Raw genomic sequence first — 26,422 nt, 5'->3', positions numbered from 1 at the left:
AAATGAATACATTATTTTCTCAATCATTTTAAGTAAATTTTAAGCTATTCTTCAATCTCTTCAACAGTACCTGAGCTTCTTGACGATCCATGATATGCTATAAAAAGTTTTTTGACCAATTCTGCAATTCTAATTTTTGCATTCAATGGTTACTGGGTTGGTAAACATTCTAGAACATTAGTTTTCAAACCTGCACATACACTGGAATCATCTCAGAAACTAAAAAATGATGCCTTGGTCTCAGAGATTCTAATTTAATTGATACCAGATGCAATCTGGGTAATGGAATTTTAAAAAACCCTCAGGTAACTCTAGTACGCAGCAAAGTTTAAGAACACTCAAAAGTCCTGCTATTTGCTTTTTTTTAATTGACGAAGGGGTAAGAAAATACTCAGACCATACAGGACCATCTAGTCCTGCATGCACTATGAATCCAGGACAGGAGGCCATCTAGTCCAAAGTCTCTCCCATGGCAGAATACCTTCCATACCATTACTGATGCATGGTCATTAGGCCTCTGTGTCTTCCTTCTAATCACTCAATATTCACTGAAAATAGCTTATTAAACTCTTGGACAGTATTAAGTGTTTATAAAATTAATAATAAAAGTAGAAAGAAACTTTCTGACTAGAAGTAGTGAAAACAAAATATACAAACTTGAGCTCTTAAGCTATTCTGAGCTTTCATTTTGGTTAAAGCTAACACTCCAACACTTTACTCTCCAGGGATTTTTGGTTCAGATATCATGCTTGATTGTTGACCTCCTGATTCCCGTTTACTCTGCTAGAGAACAGAGCTTACCCATTACAGAGGTGGGAAGGTTTGTAATGTTAACTGTTGCAAGCTCTCCAGAAATTTGAATCTTATTGTATATCAAGTTTGGTTATCTATAAATAAAAATTACAAACACAATAATATTTCGTTCATTTCAAAGAAGCTAGCTGTGGTGTTCTAAGCTAACAGATAAAACTGGGTGACTTTCTGGTATCTAGACGGTAAGTTGGTTTTTAACATTGGGGTGTATGTTATGTGTTTTTGGAAGATCTATTCAGCAAGTAGCAAAGAAAGGGGATATTATGGCAGCAGTGAAATGTTATTCTTAGAAGTTTAGCTTTTTCCAAGATGTCTGTATTTGCTGTACATAATGAAGCAGGCCAATTTCTTGGAGTCATTTGGGGGAAACAACCTAAGATCATCAACACTAAAGTTATCATATACAAAATGCCAATGAATTGAAAAAGCACAAGAGTGTGAGCCATGCTTTTTCTGGTTAGTCTTAAGATGTCTTATTTCTGTTTATTCAAAAAACAGGGGGTTTTTTTTCAATTCTTTCGTATACTAGTACACAAGGAAAACTTCCCTCCCGACCCCATCTCTCTCTCTTTTTTTTTTTTTTTTTACCTCAGCCGTTAAAGCTCTGCTAGTTTCTGCATTCAGTTTGTTTAGGTATGTTTTAATTGTGCTTTCCAGATTATGCTTCTCCATCTCCCACTGAGACCTGAAACACATGATTATTAAAGAGTCAGCAACATTGCAGAAAGGACAGACTTTTTCACCTTATTCAAGAGGAAGAAAGACACAAGCTATTGAATGAATAGGAAAGGATTTCTTGTAAAAGTACACAGCATATAAAAGCAAGAGAAGACACTACTTAACCCTTACTGTTACCCATTACTATCGACAGCAGTGTTAAGGCTGTTAATATAGAGATTATGATTTAAAATGTGGTTCAGAAATCAAGTTGTCTGAGGATGAATCTGAGCTACATAATTTACTAAATGTGAAAGTCTGGGCAAGTTACTTCTCTATATCTCAGTTTCCTCACATGTAAAAATGGAGAAAATTGTATTACTTACCTCAAAGAGCTGTTGTAAAAATTCACTCAGATAACATACTTAAAGCATGTTGTGTTTGGCACATACTAAGTATTAAATAAATGTTAGCTATTATCATTATTAATACATTTTACACAGAATAAAGTTCCTATAAGCCTTTTTGTAACCCAGCAATAGCAACCACAAAGGTTTTTATTATCCCTGTAATAAAGTTAGGTTAATTGTGTTAAAATTTTTTTACTGGTTATCTCACATTCAACACCTTAGAATGAAAACAAATCCCATAGCTTGAGAAGGAGGGTGGGAAGGAGACAATGATAAGGACATTATTTATGAAGGACATTATGGAAAGTGGCTACTGATAAGGTTTCTCTTTTTCCTACCCCATTTCAGCTTCCTACACTTGAGCCCCAGAACTCGAGAGCATACAAACCAAATTATGTTTTTAATGAAAACAATTAATTGGAAATATAACATTGTAATAGGGACTTTCACAAAATCTATCCTCAATGTTTTATTATTAGAAACATCTGGATGCTTGAGTACCTGACAAACACTGATGAGAAGCTTGATAAAATAATATATTATTAATACCATTAAGGCCATCATGTTTTGAGGGGGAAAAAAATCATAAAATATTCAAGGAGATACATTAACTCCACCAAGAGGAATTATTATGCCATTATATAATTGTTCAAAATTTGCCTACAAGAACAAGAGAAAAAATAGATAAACTGGACTTCATCAAAACTAAAAACCTCAGTACTTCAAAGAACATCATCAAGAAAGTAAGATGACAACCCACAGAAGGGAGAAAATATTTGCAAACCATGTATCTGATAAGTACTTGTATCCAGCACATACAAAGAACTCTTAAAACGTAATAATAAAAGACAATTTACAAAATGGCCAAAGGATTTGAATAGACATTTCTCCAAGTAGATACATTTATGTATATGGCCAATTAGCACGTGAAAAGATGCTCAATATAATCATTAGGAAAATGCAAATCAAAACCATAATGATATACCACTTCACATCTACTACAATGGGTAAAATGAAGACAGATAATCTAACAAGTATTGGTGAGGGTATGGAGAAATCAGGACCTTCATCCATTCTTGGTGGGATGGTAAAATGGTGCAGACATTTGGAAAACATTTTGGCAGTTCCTCAAAAAGTTAAACACAGAGTTTACTGCAAAATCTCTGCAATTTCACTCTGAGGTATACACCCAAGAGGATTGAAAACATGTCCACACAAAAATTTGTATATTAAAGTTCATAACAGCATTAATAATAGCTAAAAAATGGAAACAAATGAAATGTCCAACAACTGATATAAAGGTAAAAAAGAATATGGTATACCCATACAATGGAATATTATTTATCCATAAAAAGGGATGAATATTGATACACGCTACAGCATGGATGAATCTTGAAAACATTAACTTAGTGGAAGAAGTAAATCACAAAAGGCCACATTATAAGATTCCAATTATATGAAATGTCCAGAATAGGCAAATCCAGAGAGGAAAAAAATAGATTAGAGGTTGACAGAAGCTGTGGAAGGGTAGAATGAGGAGTGACTTTTAATGGATCCAGGGTTTCTTTTTAGGGTGATAAAAATGTTCTGGAATTAGATAGTGGTGATGGTTGTACACCTCCATGAATATACTAAAAACCAATGAACTGTATACTTTAACAGGGTGAATTTTACGCTATATGAATTAGATCTCAAAAAAGCTATTATAAAGAAATTACCTACAGGGAAAAACGTGTGAGAATCAGAATAAAACTTAGTCAGTTTCATAAAGCAGTCACATCTGGTAGTACTGATCAGGGTAAAAAGATAAGAACTCATAAGCTCTAGTCCCTGACAGTGGTTTGTTGGGGGACCATAAATTTGCTGACCTAATCTCTCGCAGTAGCTTTCTAGGGCCAGAGCTAAGGTGAACATATCACCCAATTTGCCTAGGACACTTCCAGTTTATATCTACTGTCCCAGCATAGTTAATAATACTGCTCAATTTCATGCTCAAAAGTACCCCAGTTTGGATGATAAATTACATGGCTACACTAGCCAGAACAAGCTGAGTGGAATACACAGTTTCAAGAGGGTGCTCTGAACCAAAACAACAGCTGTTTGTACCTCTTCATGGAAAGTTGCTCTTTAAGGTTCTTGATTTCATTATCTTTAGCATGACTCTGACGCTGTAATCTAAGAAAAGAAGAAAGTTATAAAATATTAGAAATTATTTGTCATTAATATAGTCAGAACGGCACTACTTGTAGTTGAGGAGGGACTAAGTATGTGCGTTTTGGGCCACAAATCTTGAGCCTGACAATAACTGGACTCCTATACCTAGTCCTTCTAAAATTTATGTTTTTTCTTTCTCACGTCTGACTTACTGACTTCCCAAAGAAAGAACTAAATTCTAACACGTAAATTAGAAAGCCAAAGAGAAGAGTTATCTTATCTTGTACCCCCAGCTCAATGAATCAGAAAAATGTTTTTAGCTCTTTGTAAGTTTACCCATTAGAAAACAGAGAAATGGTATCTTCTGATTTTCTAGGCTTGTGTGGAATTGAGAAGTTTAAGTTCCTTAAAGAGATACCAAATTAAGTCATGCAAATTATTGAAGACAATGTGTGAAAGAAATCAGACCTTAAATACAGAAGTAATGAGGCTGTGTGCCAACAAGAATTTTAATTAAAACTATAAATTATAACTGGGGAATCATTCACATGCCCTAATCATGAGAAGATTGGGTTAAAATTTCTATAAATCAGAAAACATAACCTGGGATTAGCTTAAAAATAATATGCAAGAAGCTCTTACGAGAAATGCAAAGTAATACTTTTTGGTCGACATATATTCATTCACATACCACTTTTGATGTTCCTCCCTCATGCTGCTGTATTTCTCTTCATAACTAAGCTTTTACATTAACCTGTTAATTTGCTTCAAAATGAAGAGATTTACAGCAAAAGCACATTTCTCTTGAAGTCTCTGATATGTTCAAATACTTGGGATACAGAGGAGTTTTGGTTAATAGAAATTATTGGAATGATAAAACCTTAAACAATGACTTCAAATGTGTGGACAGCTCACTATCCAATTTCAGAGACTACCCACTCACCTTTAAACTTACAATCAATGTTCTATTGGACTGAAAATGCAATGAAAAGAAGCCAGGTCTCTTTGTATATTAAGGAGATCATGTTCCCAGGTAAAGAATAAGAAATGCAATCTCTGTTACTATAGTATACAGGAGTATGTAGAGAGCTGAAAAGTAGTAAGATTTCTAAGGTTGACATCTTCCTTTCCTTTGTGTACTTCTATTACTTCAATGTTTTACCCAGCTCAAGTTTAGAGTGGGCGAGAAAAGTTGGCAGAGCTGGTGGGGAGTTCAGAACCTGGATTCTTAAATAACAGAAGATAAGATAGGCATAGTTCCTATCATCCAGCTCAGATATGAACCAACTTTTTTATGTTCAAGAAATGAACTTCTCTCAGTCGTCTTTTTCTCGTGAGTTACATGATAGGGTGGGATGAGATTTTCTTTTCTAAAAGATCTAAAGTTCTCAAGCTTAATCTGGCTGGCTATCAAGTTTATTACATGGATTTTATTGACAGCAGTTTCTTAACATTTATTAAGTGGCTATTGTAATTTGTGCAAAATATGTCACTTTTATATAAATCTTCTTTGTTAACACTGCAATTATTAACAACAAATGTTTACCAAACACTTACTGTAGGACTGGCATTGAATTAGGCCAAAGAAGAAAGGTTTTTTTTTTGCTTCCTAATAAACACCATATTCTAAGATGAAAGAAATCAACATTTTACAAGTAAAGAATATTTATACTTTTATCACGTACTCTTGGGACATGATCAATTAAACAAAGAAAGGCTCACAAACTTTTATGAGAACACACACAAGGTTCATGCTTTCCTCTCTGCCTGGATCCCCTTGGTCTTTTCTCCCATCTCATCCTACCTAGCCTAGGTTCAATTCTATGTCTTCATTGAAGTTCTTGCTTATCACAACAATCAAAAGTACTCTTTTTACCCTACAAAACCCCCATTACGTGTAGCTCCATCTGACAGTTATTTATCTGTACTTTTTTAAGATGTTAAACTTTTTGAGATAATCATAGATTCACATAAAGGTATAAGAAATAAAACAGACAGATCCCACGTACCCTTTACCCACGTTCCCCCAATGGTAACATCTTGGAAAAAGATAATATAATATAGTAACCAGACTGTTGACAGTGATACAGTTCAAGATATAGACTAGTTTTTTATTACCACAAGGATCCCTCATTTTGCCCTTTTATAACCCACACCTACTTCCCTCCCACTCCCATCTCCTCCTTATAACCTTGGGATCACTAATCTGTTTTCCATTTTTATCACTTTATCACTTTCAAAATTTTGTCATTTCAAGAATGTTATAGAAATGGAATCATACAGCACAGCAGTCTCTCCTTATCCAAGGTTTCAGTTACCCATGGTCAACCATGGTCCAGAAACAGATGATCTTCCTTCTGAACTATTGTCAGGTCAATAGTAGCCTAATCCTATGTCCTAATGCCTACATCATTCACTTCCCTTCATCTCATCACGGAGGCATTTTATCATCTCACATCATCACAAGAAAAAGGGTGAGTACAGTACAATAAGATATTTTGAGAGAGACAACATTCAAAAGACCACTTTTATTACCATATATTGTTATAATTGTCCTATTTTATTATTAGTTGTTGTTAATCTCTTACTGTGCCTAATTTATAAATTAAACTTTATCATAGATATGTAGATATACCAAAAAACAGTGCGTATTATCCACGTTTTCTTTGGTTAGGTACTACCCACATTTTCAGGCATCCCTTGGGGTCTTGGACTGTATCCCCTGCAGATAGGGGGACTATGGTATACAAGCTTTGGGGATAGGCTTTTTTCATGCAGCATAATTCTCTGATGTCTGCAGGGCCGGTAGTGACATCAGTGTTCTAATCCTGGTGGTGGCAATTTGTGTCTTCTCTTTTTTTGTCAATTTTGCTAGAGGTTTGTCAATTTTATTGATCTTTTCAAAGTAATAACTCTTTGTTTCATGGATGCTCTCTAGCGTTTTTCTGTTTCCAATTTCATTATTTCTAATCTTTACTGTTTTCTTATGCTTGTTTTGGGTTATTTTGCTTTTCGTTTTCTGGGTTCTTGAGGTAGCTTATATTATTCAATTGACACTTTTCTCCTTTTCTAATGTGTACACTTAGTGCTATAAATCATCCCAGAACTGCTTTAGCTGTGTCCCACAAATTTTGATATATTGTATTTTCATATTAATTTGGTTCCATGTATTTTTATTTCCCTTGAGACCTCTTCCTTGACCCATGGATTAATTAGAAATGTATTGTATAGCTTCCAAGTGTTTTGAGTATATGCTTTGCATGATTTCAATCCTTTTGAATTTATTGAGGTTTGTTTTATGGCCCATGATATGATCTATCTTGGCATATTTACTGTGGGCACTTGAAAGCATACATATTCTGCTGTCGCCTGGTGGAGTGTTCTATAAATATCAAACAGATCCGACCAGTTGATGGTGTTGTACAGGTCTTCTATATCCTTGCGGATTTTGTCTAGTAGTTCTGTAAACTCCTGCAAGTACAGTGTTGAAGTCACCTACTATAATTATACACTTTTCTATTCCTCCTTTCAGTTCTATCAAGTTTTGCTTCATGTATTTTGAGTCTCTGTTGTCACCTTTAGGTTCTTTTGTCTTCCTGTTAGATTGATCCTTTTATTATAATGAAATGTGCTTCTTTATCTCCAGTAGTTTTCTTTGCTCTGAAGTCCATTGTATCTGATATTAATATAGCCACTCCTGCTTTTTTTGATTAATGTTTGCTTGGTATATCTTTTACTATCCTTTTACTTTCAACCTACCTTTGTTGTTGAAACTGAAGTTTCTTGTAAACAGGCTATTATTGAATCTCATTTTTTTGTTTTGTTTTTAAAATCCACTCTGCCAGTCTCTCTCTTTTAATTGGCATATTTAGACCATTTACATTTAAGGTAATTATTGATATGTTAGGGCGTAAGTCTGTCATTTTATTATTTGCTTTCTGTTTGTTTCCTCTGATTCTCTTATCTTCTTGAAGGTTATTTGAACATCTTTTAAGATTCCATTATTGACTTATTTATAGTGTTTTTGAGTAAATTTCTTTGTGCAGCTTTCTTAGTGATTGCACTAGGTATTACAACATGCGTATGCAGTCTACTGGTATCAATCTTTTCCTACTTCAAGTGAAATATAGAAGGGCTGACTCACACTACCTTGTTGCTGTAGGGTGGAGAGGTGCAAGAGCTCCCTGTTTGGCCCTCTGGCACCAACTGGGGAGACAGGGAAAAAAGGAGCGCCAACTAGCCCCAGTGGTGGAGACTCAGCCCCCTCTGAGGAGAGCATAGATGAAAGCTAGTACTGACTAGCTCACCTCAGATCACTTTGTTAAGTCTCACTAACGTGGGGTAGAGGTAAAGGCTTAGCTCCCAGTTGAACCACACTGAAGCTATCCTGGCAGAGAAACTGAAGTACTACCTGCTTCTGGCTGGTGGGGAAAGGAAGATCAGCTGCCTGCTCAATACTGCTACCCCAGAAGGGGAATCTGATTTCTGCCATCTGCCTTTGTCAGAGTGCCCTACCTGCTTCAAGGGGTGGTGTGGGGCCATCAGTGTTTGGCTGGAGTTAGTGGGTAGTCCAAAAAGGTTTTCTGTTGTTATATCTTCCTTTTCCTGATCCTTTGGCTAGAGGAAACAGGCTTTTCTTGGAGATTTTTTGCCCTGTGCCCACTGGCAATTCTAGGTTAGAGATTTCTGCAGCACCCTGTCTGGGATATGTGGGAGGCAATAAGGAAAATCACTGTCTATCATTCCTCAATCCCAAGGTCTCTATACAGTCTCCTTTCTTCTTCCACCTTTCAGAGTCTTCCTATGTTTGTTTGTTGTGTTATATCTAGGGTGTTTTAGTTCTAAGAAGGGAGGCTTGCCTGGAGCTATTACATCTTGATGGAACTGGAAGTCGCTCTGTTATGTGTAATTTTAATCCCCTCATATTAATCTACACTCTCCATTAGCTCACAGTCAACATCTGACACACCTTGGTATCTTCCATGTGCCTTACGTAATTCTTTGCACACATTAAGCACTTGATTAATATCTGGTGAAGGGTGAACCCTGAATAGTCATTGTGTGAAGACATATGCGTTTTCTGAAGTGGTCTGTTTGTAGTCTCAAACATACAAGGGTGCCTGGGTCAGCTCTCAGAGTTGGGGAGGGATAGACTCAGAGGGTGAAGGAGAGAGGCAGCTCATTGGCATGGATGGCATTACTCTTCTGATCTCTGATATCATATAACATATTTCTGGTTTGGTCATTATCTTCTAGGCTAAAAAACAAAGTTATGAATCCTGAAGGGTGGGTTCTTAAGTGACTGTAGCCAGCTTAGTTTGCCTGAGCTATCTTAGGTCCTCACCTCCTTCTGAACTTGAAGGATCTCTCTAACTCCAGCAGGGACAAGCCTGAAAGTCTTTGTAACTGATACTATGTTTCCAGAGCTATGGCATCCAATTCTTCCTAAAAACTCCTTCAGGTTGGATAATATGATATGTGGGAGAAAATTTAAGGCCTAACTCTTTGCCAAATATTTCTCCCATTTTACAATTAGTATCCTGGACTCCTTACACTTAGATATTCCCTAGAACTTGTCTATTCTCCCTATTAGCAGTCTAGGAACTGCAATAGATTTCAAATTAGACTTCATGGATGAGTGGTATCTTGTGGTACTACTGTTTATTAAAATAATGTGTTACAGGGGCCGGTCCAGTGGCTGAGTGGTTAAGTTCGCCTGCTCCGCTGCAGGCGGTCCAGTGTTTCGTCGGTTCGAATCCTGGGCACGGACATGGCACCACTCATCCAGCCACGCTGAGGCGGCGTCCCACATGCCACAACTAGAAGGACCCACAACTAAGAATATACAACTATGTACTGGGGGGCTTTGGGGAGGAAAAGGAAAAAAATAAAATCTTTAAAAAGAAAATAGTGTGTTACAAATTATATTACTATTTCATCTGATACTAGTTGAAGGCAGTGATTTGTACAGAAAGAATAAAGCAGGACACTTTTTTTTCCCCTATTGAATCAGAATTTTTAGTCTTAGGCATTTAATATTTAAGGTTGTAAGTAAAATGAGAATGGTAAGGGTGGGAAGAGTCTCCAGAAACTTGATTTCTTTTCAATCTCTTAGGCTTAGAACACAAATACTCTGAGAGACCAACATTAAAAAGCATGCAAGTGATTCCATGGTGTCTTTGAGAAACGTACTCATCATAAGCTGTAAAGAAACAGCCAATCATTGGTCACATTTTCACAGATTAGAGCCATGACCTGAAAGTTAATTAGCTTTCTCATGTAATTCTATTATCTTCACACTTGTTCAGCCAATACATGAAAAGCTTAATATATAGAGTGAACAGTTGCTTATTTCTTAATCCAGCTGTCAAGTCAAAAATACAGTTGGTTTTTAAGCAAAGTGAAGGCCTGTGGTTCGCAGTTCTTGACGTGCAGTCACAATGCCACCTAGTGGTTACACAGGGATTATCTTTTAAAGATAGTGTTCATTATGGAGCACACCCAGAATTTCCTGTTATCAATAGATTTGCACTTACTTGGAAACCTTATTGATTCCAAAAGCCACTTGTTGGTTAAGAGATGCAATGATTTTGTCTTTCTTTTTAATCTGCATTTGGTTTTCTTGCCATCGAAAAGTCACTGTTTTCAATTGTCTTTTGAAATCCTGATCAATGAAAAATATAACTTCAGTAATTCTGTTTTAAATCACAAGAAATTGAAAGGTAAAAATTACCTTTAAAAAAAGAAAATACGATTAAGTTTAACATTTGAACTACCTCTGACTCGCCTCAGATCTAATGGCAAAAGTACTTACTTCACACTGATAGTGCAATTTATAAAGTTGCCGTTGTCGAGCAAGCTTTTCCTTCTCAGTTTCTCCATATTCTGCAGTCACCTTGCTGGTTGAGCCCTATTGAGCAAATGGAATATGCATACTTTATTTTCCTCTAAAAAAAGCTCTAATATTTTAGTTATTTAAAGGAGATTTATAAATTGCCATTTAATTCCTACTCATGCTTTATAGGTCTCAATGCAAATATCACTTCCTGATTAGTTTAGATGAATCTGCCTCTCCGCAGTTACAGCATTCAATAAACAATACCATAGTTACTTGTCTACTACTACTAATGAACAATATTACCTGCATGCTTACCAGTTTTTAAGCTGCTTCTTTTGGAATGCTTTTATTGTCATAAGAACCATATGAGGAGGAACTCATTATTCCCATTTTAGAGATGATAAAACTGAGTAACATGCCCAAGGTCACAAAGACAGTAAATGGAGGAGGCTGAATTCTAACTCAGGCAGTCTTAATTAGCTCAAGCATTTAATTATTATCTTGGTAATTATCACCTTAGTTTAATATTTGACTTCTCCACTGGATTGTAAACACTATGATCACAGGGACCATATCTTAGAATAGCTCTTGACACAAAGCAGGTGCTAAATGTTTTTTGAATAAATGAATGAATAAACATTTTTCAAAAGACCTGTGACATTTTGATCCTATTTTTGAATTCTCACAGTTCTCATGACTATTGAACGAAAACCAAAGACCCCACATTTAAACTTTAGTGTGATACCCAAAGCTCAGAATACGCTATTTCAGTTAAAATATACATATTCTAACATCATAACTGGAAAGGAGAAAACAAAGGGATGACAGTTACATGAGTGTTGTACTATCAGTCAGGGAATCACTGTACTAACCGTACCCTGAGACAATCAATATTCCTACACATCATATATTATTATACTTAAACCATGGAACAGGTTATCATAAAATTACCACAGGATAGAATTCTCACGGGTAGCTAAAGCAACTGGTTTCTCAAAAAAGAAACTTTCATATGCTTTGTCTGATTAAGTGCTCTATTGAGCACTTAAACCATGTTCACACGTACCTTCACATATAGGTACGTCATTCCCATCAGTGACTACTACCAGGAAAGGAACCAAAGAAAAAAATTGTTGTACGTTAACATTTCTTGTAGACATTTCATGGTAACAACCAGGTTTAATTTTAAAAAATGAATAACTTTGTTTTATAAAACTATCTTTCTCAAGAAATTTAATCCAATGGGATTATGCCAAGATTTCATGGGGTTTTTTCTTCTGGTATTTGAAAACTTTTTGTAAGGAATGCATTTGTAATCAACTCTGCCCAACAGATAAAAAGCTAGGAAATGGCTTGAGGGGTAAAGTGCAAAGTTTCCAGCTCCTAAGGTTCATTTTTCCATCATCTATCCCTTTGTCCTTCCTTTCCTATTTTTTCTGTCTCCTCACAAACACACCATAAACCACCAGGTTAACATGCTGTTCAAGAGTCATGGGGAAAACAAAGGTTAACAATAGTTTCTGGAAGAAGGAAGGCAGGGCTGTAACCTCTCCAATCAGGCTTACCTGCTCTATCATGTCCAGAATATGCAATTCATCCAGGCTATAGAACTTGTCTTCAGTAGCAGAATCTTCCTGAACATCACTTGCATCATCTTTCATAAATCTACTGACTGGGTGTAGATTTACTGGCTCTTTCTTCAACTGCTCTTCCTTTCCTACCATTTTTGGGCTATAGTGGTGACATAAGGTGATCTTTTATAATTGTGTAGTTCTTTTCATCTAAGCCATTGTTTCCCAAATTAATACTGTACTGGTCTCATGAGATGCTCAGATTCAGAAGGGCTCAGGGTCAAAGAAAGTTTGGACAGTGATCATGCTGTGTATTTCTCTTGAAGATTAACAATGAATTTTAGTATATTTGAGATGGCACTCAATCGAGGTACCTATTCTGTTCATCCCAGTGTTTTCAGGAATTATGAGACCATAGTTCACTTTTCAAATTATAATTATTAACATCAGTTACTTTGGGAAACAATACTTTGGGAAATACTGACAAGCATTTCCACATCTGCTATATTATTTCATCATCACAACATTCTTGAGAGGTAAGTTGGTTTAATCAACTTCAGTGCTTAGGTCCAGTATACATTTAAATAGAGGACTACAAATAGCAACATAAAGTAGATTTTAAAATAGAAGTTTCTTTTGCAATAGGACTTTAAAAACACTGTAGTGACAACATGGATTTCATTAACTAGGAACCATTGAAAAAAGAATGAAAATACTACATGTACAATGGCAATTAACCCATTTTTATACCTATGTCTAAAATTGAAAGGCATGCTACTATTCTTTCAGTTTCCAAATTACCTGAAGAGCTTTCTAAAAATTACATTATTCCAGACACCTCAACAACTGTAAAAATATGATTTGTATTTTTGAAAAGCTCCAGATTATTTCTAAATTTTTAAAGTATAATAATAGCATTGTGATAATATAGGAAAATATTCATATTACTAAGAGATGCAAACTGAAGCATGTAAAGGTAAAATTACATGATATTTGGGATTGCAAACATTTCAACACAGAACAAATGTTAAGGTTAGATTGAAGCAAATGTGGAAAAATAGTGATAAATGTTGAATCAGGATGATACGCATATATACTACTGTAGATATATTATTCTCTTCACTTTTGTGTATATTTGAAAATTCTCATTTAAAAGCAAAGCTCCTTGGGCGATCTGATGATCATCCAGGTTTGGTCTACACTGTAAGCAAAATGAGCAAAATGATTGATGACACTGTTTCATTCTTTAGTAAGTTACTTTTATGGCATCTAGACATAGCCTGAAAAAAAAGAAAAACCAAAAAACTACTGCTCTGGTGGCTCAACTTGTTGACAGGGAAAGTGAAAACCCATCTTGGATGATGAACTATTTACTTACCAAGTAAACCATATCCATTATCAATGAGAAAATACTAAATACACGTAATGGCGTTACCATTAACAAAATATGTTCTTGTTACCATTTTAAAGATATATTAATTTATGTCCTTACAATGAGTTCTCTAAAGTTAGTAATTTTCAGTTAACAAACTTTTTGATGGATATAACAACCCCTTCATGGAATGTCTCCCCTGCTTCCTTCCTATCATCAAACATATGGTTGTATAATATAGCTCACAGTGATCTTTAGACATTAAATGATTTCTAGGAAAAGTTCAAAATTCACTCAACAATTGGGATAAAAAAAAAACACCACCTCAGGTTAACCAAACAAACCAAACAACTCTTTTGTAAGGGCACCACTGGAACAAACAACGATCTCTTCTTTAAGGTTGTCTTATTTAATCTAGATTTGGCTAACCATAATTTAGGATTTATTTTAAAAGATTTTACGCTGGACCCAAATTAGTCCTTGAATAAAGCAGTTAGCATTGGATGACTCTTGAGTAGCCATATAGAAAAATGGTGGGAGATTCTATTCTCCCAAAATAAATGAGACTTTAACTTTTTGTTGCTTTCTCTAAAAAGGTGACAACTTATTAAGACAAGGACCTGTCCTTTCTTCTCTTAGTGAGACTACTTCCCAAGACAAGGCTGTGTCATAATGGCAAGGCATACTTTCAAAGTACTAGGAAAAATTTAAAAATTAAATAAACTAATACTTACACTTGCTCTTCTTTTGATTCCTTATTCTGAAAAATAGCATCAAGAATTAGCAATCAATATCAACTACGTCAATACGGTATAGTGATCTGACTTCATTTAGGTCAGTGTTTCTTAAAGTTTTTTGACCACAACCAAAATAAGAAATGCATTTTACACCATGATGTAAACACACTTACATAAATATCTTTATACATAAGTATAAAACAAATCTAAGTTCCATGAAATAAACCTTACCTCTATTATATGTGTTATGGACTGCATATTTCTGTCCCACAAAAATTAGTATGTTGAAATCCTAACTTCACCTCCATGTGATCAATGTGATGGTAATTGGAGGTACAGCCAATGAAGATAATTAGGTTTAGATCATGCTGTGGAGTCCTCATGGTGGGATTAGTGCCCTTCTAAGAAGAGACAAGAGAGCTAGTTCTCTCTCTCTCCCCACCATGTGATGATTTAACAAGAAGGTAGACATCTGCACACTAAGAAGAGGGCCCTCACCAGACATGAACTGGCTGGCACCTTGATCTTGGACTTTCCAGCCTCCAGAACTGTGAGAAATAAACGTCTATTGTTTAGGCCACTCAGTCTACAGTAGTTTGTTACCGCAGCCAGAACTGACTAAGAAAATGGACTTGTCTTAATTCTGGAATTTTTTTTTATTTCTACTAATTCTATTTCCTTTTTTAAAATAGTAGTTGTGACCCACTAAATTGATTTTGTAATCTACCACTGAGTCATGAAACAGTTGAAACTCATTAATTCAGAAATTGGAAGTGAGTATTGGGGCTGAGTTTGTACCTATTGGTATGTCTTGGGACAGGGTACATGTAATACTCGTTGATGGAATCCCATACTAACTACAAGAGTTCTTGAAAATCTACACATAAAGAGAAAGTACATTGATATATTAAAAATCTTATAGAAAAAGAAGTGCTAGGGAGATCACAATTTGGAGGAAATGTTAAAAAGCCCTAAATTTTATGTTCATTAAAATAAAACTATAAAGGCAACATACTAAAGGTAATATCAATGACACAACATATATTAAATTAAGATTATTACTTACTCTTATATATTACACTTCTATTAAGAATATTAGTTACTCTTATATAAGTTACAATATTACTTTCTACTACCACCTCTTATTTACAAGAAACTTCAGGTCTCCTTCTCCATAGATTTCATGATGTACTTAACAAATTTGTTTTGTTTTATTGTCTGTATACTAAGAGGAATTTTGCGTTTTATTGTCTCACTAATGTCCAGTGCTGATTTGATTCTACAATTTAGAATTATCGACTCCTGCCTTGGTTTCAGTGTACTTGAATAACTGAGTTGAAAAGATCTTTGGTTGTTCATAATGAACATATCTAGTACAGTTAAGTATTTCTGAAACTCCTTTTTAGCTCTTTCCATGACTACCTGATGCCAGTGCACGTATCAGCTTGTCTTACATGCATCTCAGCAACTTCCCTTCTTTAGAGAGGACATCCAATTTGAAGGGCTCAATTTATTTCCTGCCATGTCCTCCAACCCCCCCCAAAGCCTTTACCACAAAGCCTTCTATTCTTCTGCCATCTGTTTCACCTCCATTTTCTATTCCTAACTCTCAGTTCCCCTGGGTGGGGGCTGGAATGGGAAAGAGGATCTAATTAGTGCCCAAAAGAGTTATTTACAATTTGAATATATTAGAAGCTAAACAGCAAATTCCTAGGGAGCATATAGAGTAGCTACAAAGCCTCTATACATGTTAGAAGTTATCTGTACCGTCCCCTCTGTTTGCTAAACAAATTTTACTTTTTCATCATATTCTTCCAGAGAGTCCTTGCTAGGTGTTTTAAGACTCAACTATTGTTAGGTAGAGATGCTGCAAAACAAATAATTAACAGAGGACATAATTTCATGCATAGGGACTTTGTTATCGCTCTGCATAACACAAGCAAATTTCTCTACGTTAGAGGTTTTCATGAGAACTCCTGATTAAAGAATCTGATTGACTTAGCTTTCTATAACTGGTTGCTTACACTACAACTAGACAATTCTTTGCACCTATAATAACAGCAATTGAGTGTATGAATAGGACAGTTCCATATGAAATAGTCATATGCAAAAATTTCAGCATTTTTTAGGTCCTATACTTTAAAATTTAGATATAAGATACAAAATTTCTCTTCTAATGTCCAAGTTTTATCTGGATAAAATTATCTCATTTTCAAAGTATTTCAACTTCTTTTAATAAATGGGAAAAAAATTTAGGATGTTAAAAAAAATTCCTAGATAGTTGCTGACATTTAACAGTAAGTTTTTAATATTACTAGCATATGAAGTTTTGAGTGGTGTTTACATTTATTTCCAGTTGTTTATTCCCTGTTTAATTTCAACTTGACATAGAAGTGGGGCTTTCCATTTAACTAAAACTGAGAATCTGAGTATTATCATATTTTAATTTTTTGTAAATAAGGAAGAGACACACTATACACCTTGGAACTTAGATTTGTGGTCTGACAGCTGTGGATTTACTTGGCCAACTTTATGTAGTATTAGACATGGGACTTACTAATGTTTTAGCAAAAATAAAAACTATCAGCTAAACTAACAAACCAAGCTGTGTTTTATCAGATAAGAACTGTTTAAAAGTAAGAAAAAAATCTTCATACTCATGTCTTTTAAAACAAAAGTTAGTTTTCAAAATAACTTTTAAGTGAAATGGTAAGTTGTAATAAATGACGGTTATGATAAATATGAGAATGATTTGCTATTTTATTGATTAGAGTATAAATAATCTTTATTTTGTTCTTGATCTCAAAAAGTATTTTGTAAATTTACCTTCATTGGTTTTAAATTTCATTTATGATTGAAATTTGTGTATACTTCCAAATGACTAATAACATGGGCTTACCAAATAGCAGGTGAGCAGATAGTCTCAGTTTAAACTATACTCTACAGAGTATATCTAGATTTTAAACCTATATTTCAGGCCAGAAAATAACATTTTTCACCATAAAGTTTGCATAGTGTGGTGGTTAACTGTATGCTTGATAAAAAAAATCCATAGGAATGTACAACATCAAGAGTGAACCAAAATATAAAGTATAGACTCTGGGTGGTTATGATGAGTCAATGTAGGTCCATCAATTCTAATAAATGTGACACTCTGCTGGGGGATGTTGATAATGGGGGAGGCTATGCATGTGTGGGGGCAGGGGGTATATTGGGAAGTCTCTGTACCTTCCCCTAAATTTTGCTCTGAAAAAAAAAAAAATTGCTCTAAAAAAATAGTCTTAATTAAAAAAAAAAAAAAATCAAGCCAAAAAAAAAGACTTGACTTTCCCTTGTAATTTTCTAAGCAATTAAGAGACTTCTTGCTAAAACTGTGCTACAGATAAGGGCCGGCCCGGTGGCGCAGCTGTTAAGTTCGCACGTTCCACTTCTCGGCGGCCCAGGGTTCGCTGGTTCGGATCCCGGGTGCGGACATGGCACTGCTTGGCAGCCATGCTATGGTAGGCGTCCCACGTATAAACTAGAGGAAGATGGGCACGGATGTTAGCTCAGAGCCAGGCTTCCTCAGCAAAAAGAGGAGGACTGGCGGTAGTTAGCTGAGGGCTAATCTTCCTCCAAAAAAAAAAAAACAAAACAAAAACAAACAAACAAACAAAAAAACTGTGCTACAGATAGTAACTTGTTCATTTTCCAACTGGCAAAAAACAAGGAAGAGGCATGAAAGAAGCTTCTTATATTTACATTCTTACATTCTTTGTACATTTTATTGCATTGTTGGCAGAATCTTAGACACAAAGAAGAAAATCAAGATTTCATAAGGTTTTAAAAAATGCTTCTGAACATATCAGTAGTAATATGATGAGAAGTTGTTTTTAAAACATTGAATAGTCATTTTTAAAATGAAAGTGGTATGCAGAAATTAATGAAATTTCCAAGTGACTAATTCAGTTTCATTATTTGTATATTTAAATGTATAAATTATGATTTAGGAAAATAAAGTAGGGCACACTATAAATCTAAATCATTCAGGGCTAACATATATAGACATCTATAATCATATATTCAATAAGCTATTGACATTTATAAATCATTTGTGCTATATGTCTACTCGGACTAATTTTAAGTTCTAACAGTGAATCCATGTACCAAACCTAAGTGTTCATAATAAGATATTCCTCTATTACAATGCTAACACAATCTCTTACCTTTTTATTCTTAGTCTTTTTCTTTTTCTTTGGTTTACTCTTAACCTGATAGGTAAGAAATAAACCATTTAATTAATATGCAATTCAAATTGCACAATGGGTTATTTTGCTAAATATATTTCTCCTAACCACTGAAACCTTTTATCTTCTAATATAAATCATATTTTCTTTCTAGATTCTATGGAAAATTTTTTTCATTTCAATTTTTACTTTAATCTCAGGCTTCCGCTCTTGAGAAATCACTGATGTGTAAAAGAACAAGATATAATGTCAATAAGTAGGCTACGGAAAAAAGCTCATAGATCATCCCTTGCACATGTGCATGCACAAAAAACAAAGAAAAAGGCACTTTAAAAAAAATCAATATATTCAGGTCCATAAGATGAAAAATTAAGCCTAAGAAGAATTTAGTGACTATATTATAACTGTTACCACTTATCTGTAAAAAAATACAAAGATTCCACCCTGGACGATTTTAATTCTACTGCTGTGCAAATGTGTTGAAATATGTCTGTTTTCTCCTCTTTTCTTCCTCCTTCTATTCCCCATTATGCTTTCTTCTACTTTCTATTAACCTTCCACATCCACTCCCATCACTCAGGATGAAGAAACATGTTCAGAAATCTAGCATAGTGCCTGGCACATAAAAAAAGTGTTGAGTAAGTGTTGGAAAATCAATGGTTAAGGCAGGAAAGATTATGGAAGAAGGAGTGGGGAAAGGACCATTCCAATTCAAGCTGTGTGTGAACATTATGATAAATATAAACTAAGATTGTCTGGGAAGCTTTAAGTACAGCACATGCAACAAACTAAATGCCCTGATTAAGCTCCTCTAATTCAAATACTAATGAGAGTTTATACTTCCTGGAGATCTTTAACAGATTCTGTTGAAGATTCACTGGGTATCGATGCCCCATCTTTATTCATTTCTGTTAACTGTATTTCAGGGTTTGATTTCACATTTATATTGTATTCCATGAGAGGTGGACTTAGTTCTTCTTCCTCATTCTGCAACTCTTCTATTTCAATACCTAAATATGAAAGACAAACCACTCAAAATCTGAATGCACACAATTTTAGTCTCTTATCACTACTATAAATATGTTTACAACAAAAAACACCATCACATAAGTAGAAAAGACAGACATCTTACTTTGTTCAATTTCTAGATGAAAATGAAATGCCTATTTATCAATGACCAAACAATAGGTACATATACTAGCCTAGAACCAATCAGTATGAACCCAAATGCTAAGATACTTTACTGTTATTTTAAGTAGACTCTAGATATTAGATATTCCAGAACTTAAGTCGACTCTGAATACTACGTTTCTCAGTATCCTGACACTGACCCTATTAATACTGCAACTAGTATTATTTTAGGATATGAATGTGAAATATAAAGAAGAGAAGGAAAAGCCAGATCTATTTTTTCCTTTTTTCTTCTTTTTCATAATCAAAGGTTGTGAAAGGGTATCAGCCCCCTGTTGTGTGACCTCTTTATTGACACCATGCTCCTTGATATTGCCCCAGAGATTCAATCTTATAACTTGTGGACTTCATCAGACTGGTCGCAGAAGGTCCAAATAAAACCCATAGCGTATTCTCTTAAGTTTAATTTTACTCCAAACAAAACCCATGGTGTTGTTTTCTTACATATAATTTTAATTGCAGAATATGAATTATACTGAAAAAAAAAAAGCACAGAAATGGAAATTAAAAAATTAGCAACTTACCACCTGGCAAAAGATAATAGCCTAACAATGGATAGTTAACCAATAAAAGCTACCTAAACGAAACAGGAGCATATATGGGTAGGTAGAACAAGCAGGTAGGCACTTTTGCCCGTTGAAGTGTTCCGTGTGTCCAAAGGTTAAAATACTATACTTGGGTAAACCCTGGGGCACATGCACTGGACCAAGAGAGAGTAAAAGGCTCATACTAGGTTCAGCTGACCAGGAGTAATTTCACATGGTTTTCCAAGCTTGTAACAATTACAGTGTACCATACAGTTTATCTGACCAAGTAAAACTCCTATATATCCCTTAGCTATCCTAATTGAAGGTCACCTAGGCATTGTGTTTTTAAACATACTTACGTTGACTGCCTGTTATTGACTGTAGAGCAATTCCTATGATACATAAAGAAAAAATTCAGATGTAAAATTGCAAATGCAACCAACAAATATCTGACTGGGACTAAGAAAAGCCAGAAGATTTTTACACTGCATCAATTAATGTTACAACTAACTGTAAAAATAAGCACTTTCACTCATGAATCCAGTTTAAACAAGCATAATCTTTAGATTATAACATAAAGGTTATAAACCCATGATTAGAAAAAGAAAAGTAAACAAAATTTTGATAGTTTATAATAGATAATGACTAAAATATAAGCACTAAAATATAATAAGTAGCAAATTCTTACAGTTTACAAAGTCTAAGGTCATTAAGTAATAACAGTCAATTATCAATCAAACCTCCATTCAAAGTTTGAGCCTTTTTTAGTGATATCGATTACCCTGATAAGCATTCCCTCTCTTTTTCCATTAATATTCATTAAGCACCTATGATATATCAGGCTGTGTTAGTCTCTAGAGACTGAATGATGAAGAAAAAAAGACAACTTTCATAGAGTTAGTGGGACAATGGATATTAATCACATAAGCAGATACACAAATGAAAACTGCAACTGTAATAACTACTAAGAAAGAGATCTAAGATGCTTGGAAAGTCTTTGTTAAAGGGACCTGACTAATAAGCTCCTCAGACCACCTGTGTGAGAACTGATTGAAACGTCTTGAATTTATTTAATGCTGAAAGCATTTTCCCAAATTTTACCTTTAGTCTCATGAGTTTTTGTTATTTAAAATCTTAAGAGTAAATGTAAAAAAAAAAAAAAGCCTCTAATTTATAAGTCAAGAATTCTTGCCTGACTTCCTTATGTCATCAAACTCAGCCTTCTCTTCTTTTATGCTGAAAGAAAGCTCTTAAAGATTAAGCAAGAAAACACAATGGTATCCCAGAGCCTTAGTAAAAGGACTGGGACTGGGGTCTAGCAATTATCTCTGAAGAAAATCTGGACCAGTTCAATAATTACTAGAAACTTGGGAAATTGTATGTTTAAATAGCATCAATGTGTTCATCAGTTGCTCACTAGGTAGGTAGTCCAAGTAATAACTTGGGATTAGGAAAAGTCAGCCAGAATAACATAGCAAGGGTTTCAGTGATTCTAACATCCCTTGAACTCCACTTCCCACGAGGACAGCTGAAAAGCTATCCTGGCATGTGGCAGAGGAGGTCTGAAGTCTTTCCCATATCAATAAACAATGTCTGGGAATGGCCACTGCTGACCTTAGGCACTGGCATAAATGTTATCTGATTTTTTAAATGACTCATGGCCAATGGACAGCTGCCAAACTTTTAAACTAAACGTCAAGGTTCTGCTAGAAAAGAAGAGAAACATATTACCCGTGGTGTCTAAAAGGGCATCGTTGAAACACACAGTACCTGTATTTCATAATTTTAGGCATTCTTAATTTTGTAGAAGTAATAAAACTCATCTACTTAAAAATCTTCAACAATTCCTCTATGAAAAGACAAATTCCTCAACATGGCAAGAGAAATCCTCTTGAATGTATTCTATGAACTCTCCCATACTTTAATCTCAGTAAGGCTCAACTTTTTAGTTCCCTGCATTATAACACATTTTTATGCTTCTACACTTTTGTTCTTGTTTCCTTCTGAAACAGCCTTCTCCGTCTTCTTCACTTGGCTAACTTTTGCATGTCATTTAAGAATTCCTTAAATATTATAATGTCCAGAAAGAATTTTTGGACTCTCTTAGGCTAGGATTTCCCATGGTATTCTGGAACATTTCTAGCACTATAATTTCTATTAGCTTCTTGATGAGTTTATTCTCCCAAGAACGTGAGCTCATTCAATCTTCTGCCCTTACCACTGTGTCTGGCACATAGCAGACACTCAGTGAAGGTTTTCTGGGTGAAGTAAATAATTATTCTGTACCTTGTTGATAGCAGGATAACATCCTCTGGATGATTTCTGGTACTGGTATGCCTAGGTAGATGGACAGCTGATGGTAATCAAGGGAGATATTTTCAATGGGATTCTCCTTCACTTTGTCAATATCCTCTTGCTTCATCCCAAGGCGCAGAAGAATATCTGAAACTTTTTTCCAAATTGAATTGAATTGTGACTCAGTGAGACCATTCATCAAAATCTCACTAAGGAGGATATCCCTGTATTTGCACAGCCTCAGGATGTCTGCAGACTTAGAGAGATCAGAAGATGGTGGTTCCATATTCCAGCCTTTTTTTGGTGCAGGGAATACATTCAAATGTTTTATGAGAGCTAATAGGAGGTATAAGTCAAACTGTTTGGACTGTGGTAGCTCCTTTTTTGGGGGATAAAGCAGATGCCATGCTCCCCCCAAAGGGTGATTGGTCCAAAGATGGTTGTAGTAGGGTTCCAGCACATTCTTGTGTATAAGAAGCTCTTTTTTCAAAAGAGGGGGTGGCAAAGCCTCATCAAATATTTGCCGGACAATGTCAGTACCAGAAATAATAATTATATGAAGCAGATGATAGAAATAATTATAGTCAAGTTTGAAGATAGGCATTTCATCTGAAAATGAATTTTGAGAAGTCAAAACATTCCATATTAATGCTCTTTTTCTACGTGGTCTCTCGCATTACATCCTAACCTCCTGTAGGACAGGGACTATTCCAAAAGAATGAAGTCCAGTACAGTGCTTTGCCACAGCCACTGCTCAATAAGCATGCTGCTATCTGTCTAGCTGTCAAAAGATCCAAACAAATACAGTATGCTCCCAAGCAAAAGTAATCACAAAGACTAACCACCACAGAAGCCTTTCAACCATCCAGGGTTTTGTTCAAGTAAATGAGCTTTGGCAACCAAATGGCATAAAAGTATTGGGGCTTCAAAAATTCTGAAGATTGTCAAGAATAGTAAGAGCCAGTGTTAATTATACTTTACTTAGGCAATTATATTTTATCTTAATCAGCACTGTCCAATAGAAGTTTCTGTGACAAAAATGTTTTAGATTTGCACTGTTTGCTAGCCACTGAACATTGGAAATGCTGCTTGTCTAACAAAGGAACTGAGTTTAAGATTTTATCCGATTTTAATTAAATTTAAATAGCCAATATGGCTCGTGGCTATTGTATTAGACAACACAGAACTACATCAAGAAACATAAAATGATGTAATGCCTTGCTACTCAAAGTGTAGTCCATGGACCGGCAGTATCAGCAGCAACATGGGAGCCTGTTCAAAATGCAGAATTTGAGCCCCACCCCAGAGCTACTGTATTGACACCTACATTTTAACAAAATCACCATATGATTTAAATATATACTAAAGTTTCAGACACACTGATCTAATGAATGAACCTCATGTTCTTACCCCCTCAAGAAATAAGATAATGATTAAAAAATAAAAAATAAAGTGGAATAAGGCATGACACTGAGCTATTTGGTATTTTCTGATTTGGTAGCACTTCCAAAGGAGAAAAGTAGACTGAGGTGAATTAGAAAGTAGTGAGAATTTTGTATGTGATGGTATATTTTTGAACATCAAAATATGTATTTATCATAAAATGTAGTTTATTATTTTATCCTTCAGGACTGTTTTAAAATTCATATTCTCGCTTGACATATTTGACATACACTGTGGAGGCAAGCAAGGTTACAAAGCAAATGACCCAGGGAGCTTTTTCTGGGTTGCCAAATAAGGAGCTGGCTGGGATCAGGGACATTGATTCCCCAAGCAAGAAGGACAGCCACTAAACTCTTCTTCCATGGGACTAGGAGCCCTTCAGGTCTCCAAGTGCTGAACAGCTGGTATTTCCTAGCACACTCCTAAACAGCTGGCACCTAAGTTTAGATTACTTGGCCTTGAGCCCAAAATGTTCATTCCTTTCATTTTGCTGTATTAAGAGGGAATGCAACAAGGGAGGGGCAGTTGGTAGGGAACATCTGCCGGAGTACAACCTCATTGTGTAGTCACAGCTATGCATCAGACCTACAAACCTCTCTAGAGGATGCCAAGGTAATGTGAGACCCATACACCTGCTGATCTTTCTGTCCCTGAATTCCAGCCTCGGTCAAGTGATGCTTGCCCAGGTAAACCCAAGCCCAGTGAATGACAAACACAAACACATGGATGTTAATGGCACGATACTTTACAGAGCAAGGCAAAATTTTTAACAGACTTTTCAATAGAAGACATATAAAAATAAAATAATACCTTTTGTATTAAATTTTAAACTGATCTTCGGTCTTATATCAGTATCAGTGATTTTCAGAGACATCAACTTTTTATAACTGCAAGTGGAAAAAAATTAAGTTACAGTCAATACCAAAGTCAGTCAAGATTTCTGATGTGAGCATGGCTAAGTAAGTGAGCATTCTCTTCTCCTCCTCCTAGAAATAATTTAAAAGGAAAGGAGAAAAATGAACCAAAAAAATTACCAACAATGACACAATGACAACCCCATAATGACATTTTCATTAGAATTAAGAGGCAAATAGAATTGCTAGATTTCACACAAAAAGAATCAAACAACTACTTTATTTGCAAGAAGGCAGTGTGGTAGCAGGGAAAAAAAGAAATCTCTGCATTGTAAAAAACCAGCAAGGGGCCAGCCCAGTGGTGTAGCAGTTGAGTTCGTGCACTCCACTTGGCGGCCTGGAGTTCGCGGGTTTGGATCCTGGGTGCAAACCTACACACCACTCATCAAGCCATGCTGTGGAGGTGTCCCACATACAAAATGGAGGAAGACTGCCACAGTTGTTAGCTCAGGGCCAATCTTCCTCAGGCAAAAAGAGGAAGCATGGCAATGAATGTTAACTCAGGGCCAATCTTCCTCACCAGAAAAAATAAATAAGCAAATAAATAAATGAATAATAACCAGCAAACCTGGGACTCTGCCCAGGCCTTCTTCCACCACAGAGTCTTCTTACTAGCAACTATTCCAAGAAAACTCAACTCATTTAATGCCTAATGATTAAAAATAAAAAGAAAGAAAGAAAACTGGCATAACATCAATACAAATAACTAGAAAAAAATTGACAGAAAAAATAGCAAAATTTACTAAATAAAGCAAACAATAAGTAAATGTTGCCATGAAACAGATGAAAAAACTTGTGACTTGGCTTTGAAATGAACTCTTCCACAGAAAAGAAAACAAAACAAAACAAAACTGACAACAACACTAGAATGTAAGTTCAGTAAGGACAGAGATTTGGTGGTGGTGGTGGTTGTTAACTGATTTTTATCACCAGCAACACCATAACACTGCCAACTATCCATTATATCGGAAACACCTTGACCTCTAACAATATGAAGTACTGGCAAAGACACTGAGTAAAAGGAATTCTCCTATACTGCTGTGGGTGTTAACTGGTAAAACCACTGTGGGAAACAGTTCAGCAAAATCTAGCAAAGTTGAGGACAGGCATAGATGGCCGAGCAATTCTACTCCCAGGTATATGTTCTGGAAAATATTTTACATATATGCACCGGGAGACATGTACAAGCATGTTCCTCATAGCACTGTTGTTACAGCCTAAATTTGGAAATAACCCATATATCTATCAATGGTAAAATAAAGTACTATAGGCAT

At 35.3% G+C, this 26,422-nt stretch overlaps 1 protein-coding gene across 19 annotated transcripts in view; it reads right to left on the bottom strand.

Moving 5' to 3' along the window:
* The window catches only part of DZIP3 (DAZ interacting zinc finger protein 3), a 151,706-nt gene that overhangs the window by 64,229 nt on the left and 61,055 nt on the right, over window positions 1-26,422 (bottom strand). For 7 of the 19 annotated variants that reach the window (XM_070508745.1, XM_070508749.1, XM_070508750.1 and 4 more), the window contains exons 13-23: window positions 25,045-25,121; window positions 22,783-23,400; window positions 20,856-20,888; window positions 19,619-19,788; window positions 18,758-18,802; window positions 14,550-14,575; window positions 12,438-12,603; window positions 10,849-10,944; window positions 10,571-10,698; window positions 3,987-4,055; window positions 1,402-1,498 (exon numbers count right to left, since the gene is read on the bottom strand). In XM_070508745.1, the coding sequence (XP_070364846.1) occupies window positions 1,402-1,498; window positions 3,987-4,055; window positions 10,571-10,698; window positions 10,849-10,944; window positions 12,438-12,603; window positions 14,550-14,575; window positions 18,758-18,802; window positions 19,619-19,788; window positions 20,856-20,888; window positions 22,783-23,400; window positions 25,045-25,121 (1,525 nt within the window). The remainder of the gene's footprint in view (window positions 1-1,401; window positions 1,499-3,986; window positions 4,056-10,570; window positions 10,699-10,848; window positions 10,945-12,437; window positions 12,604-14,549; window positions 14,576-18,757; window positions 18,803-19,618; window positions 19,789-20,855; window positions 20,889-22,782; window positions 23,401-25,044; window positions 25,122-26,422) is intronic. The other 12 variants (XM_070508752.1, XM_070508751.1, XM_070508754.1 and 9 more) reach the window with 4 other exon arrangements.

Source organism: Equus asinus, chromosome 5 (genome assembly GCF_041296235.1).
Source record: "Equus asinus isolate D_3611 breed Donkey chromosome 5, EquAss-T2T_v2, whole genome shotgun sequence".
Lineage (NCBI taxonomy): Eukaryota > Metazoa > Chordata > Mammalia > Perissodactyla > Equidae > Equus > Equus asinus.
Note: the sequence above shows the minus strand (reverse complement) of the source record. Positions and strands in the feature narration are given on the sequence as shown.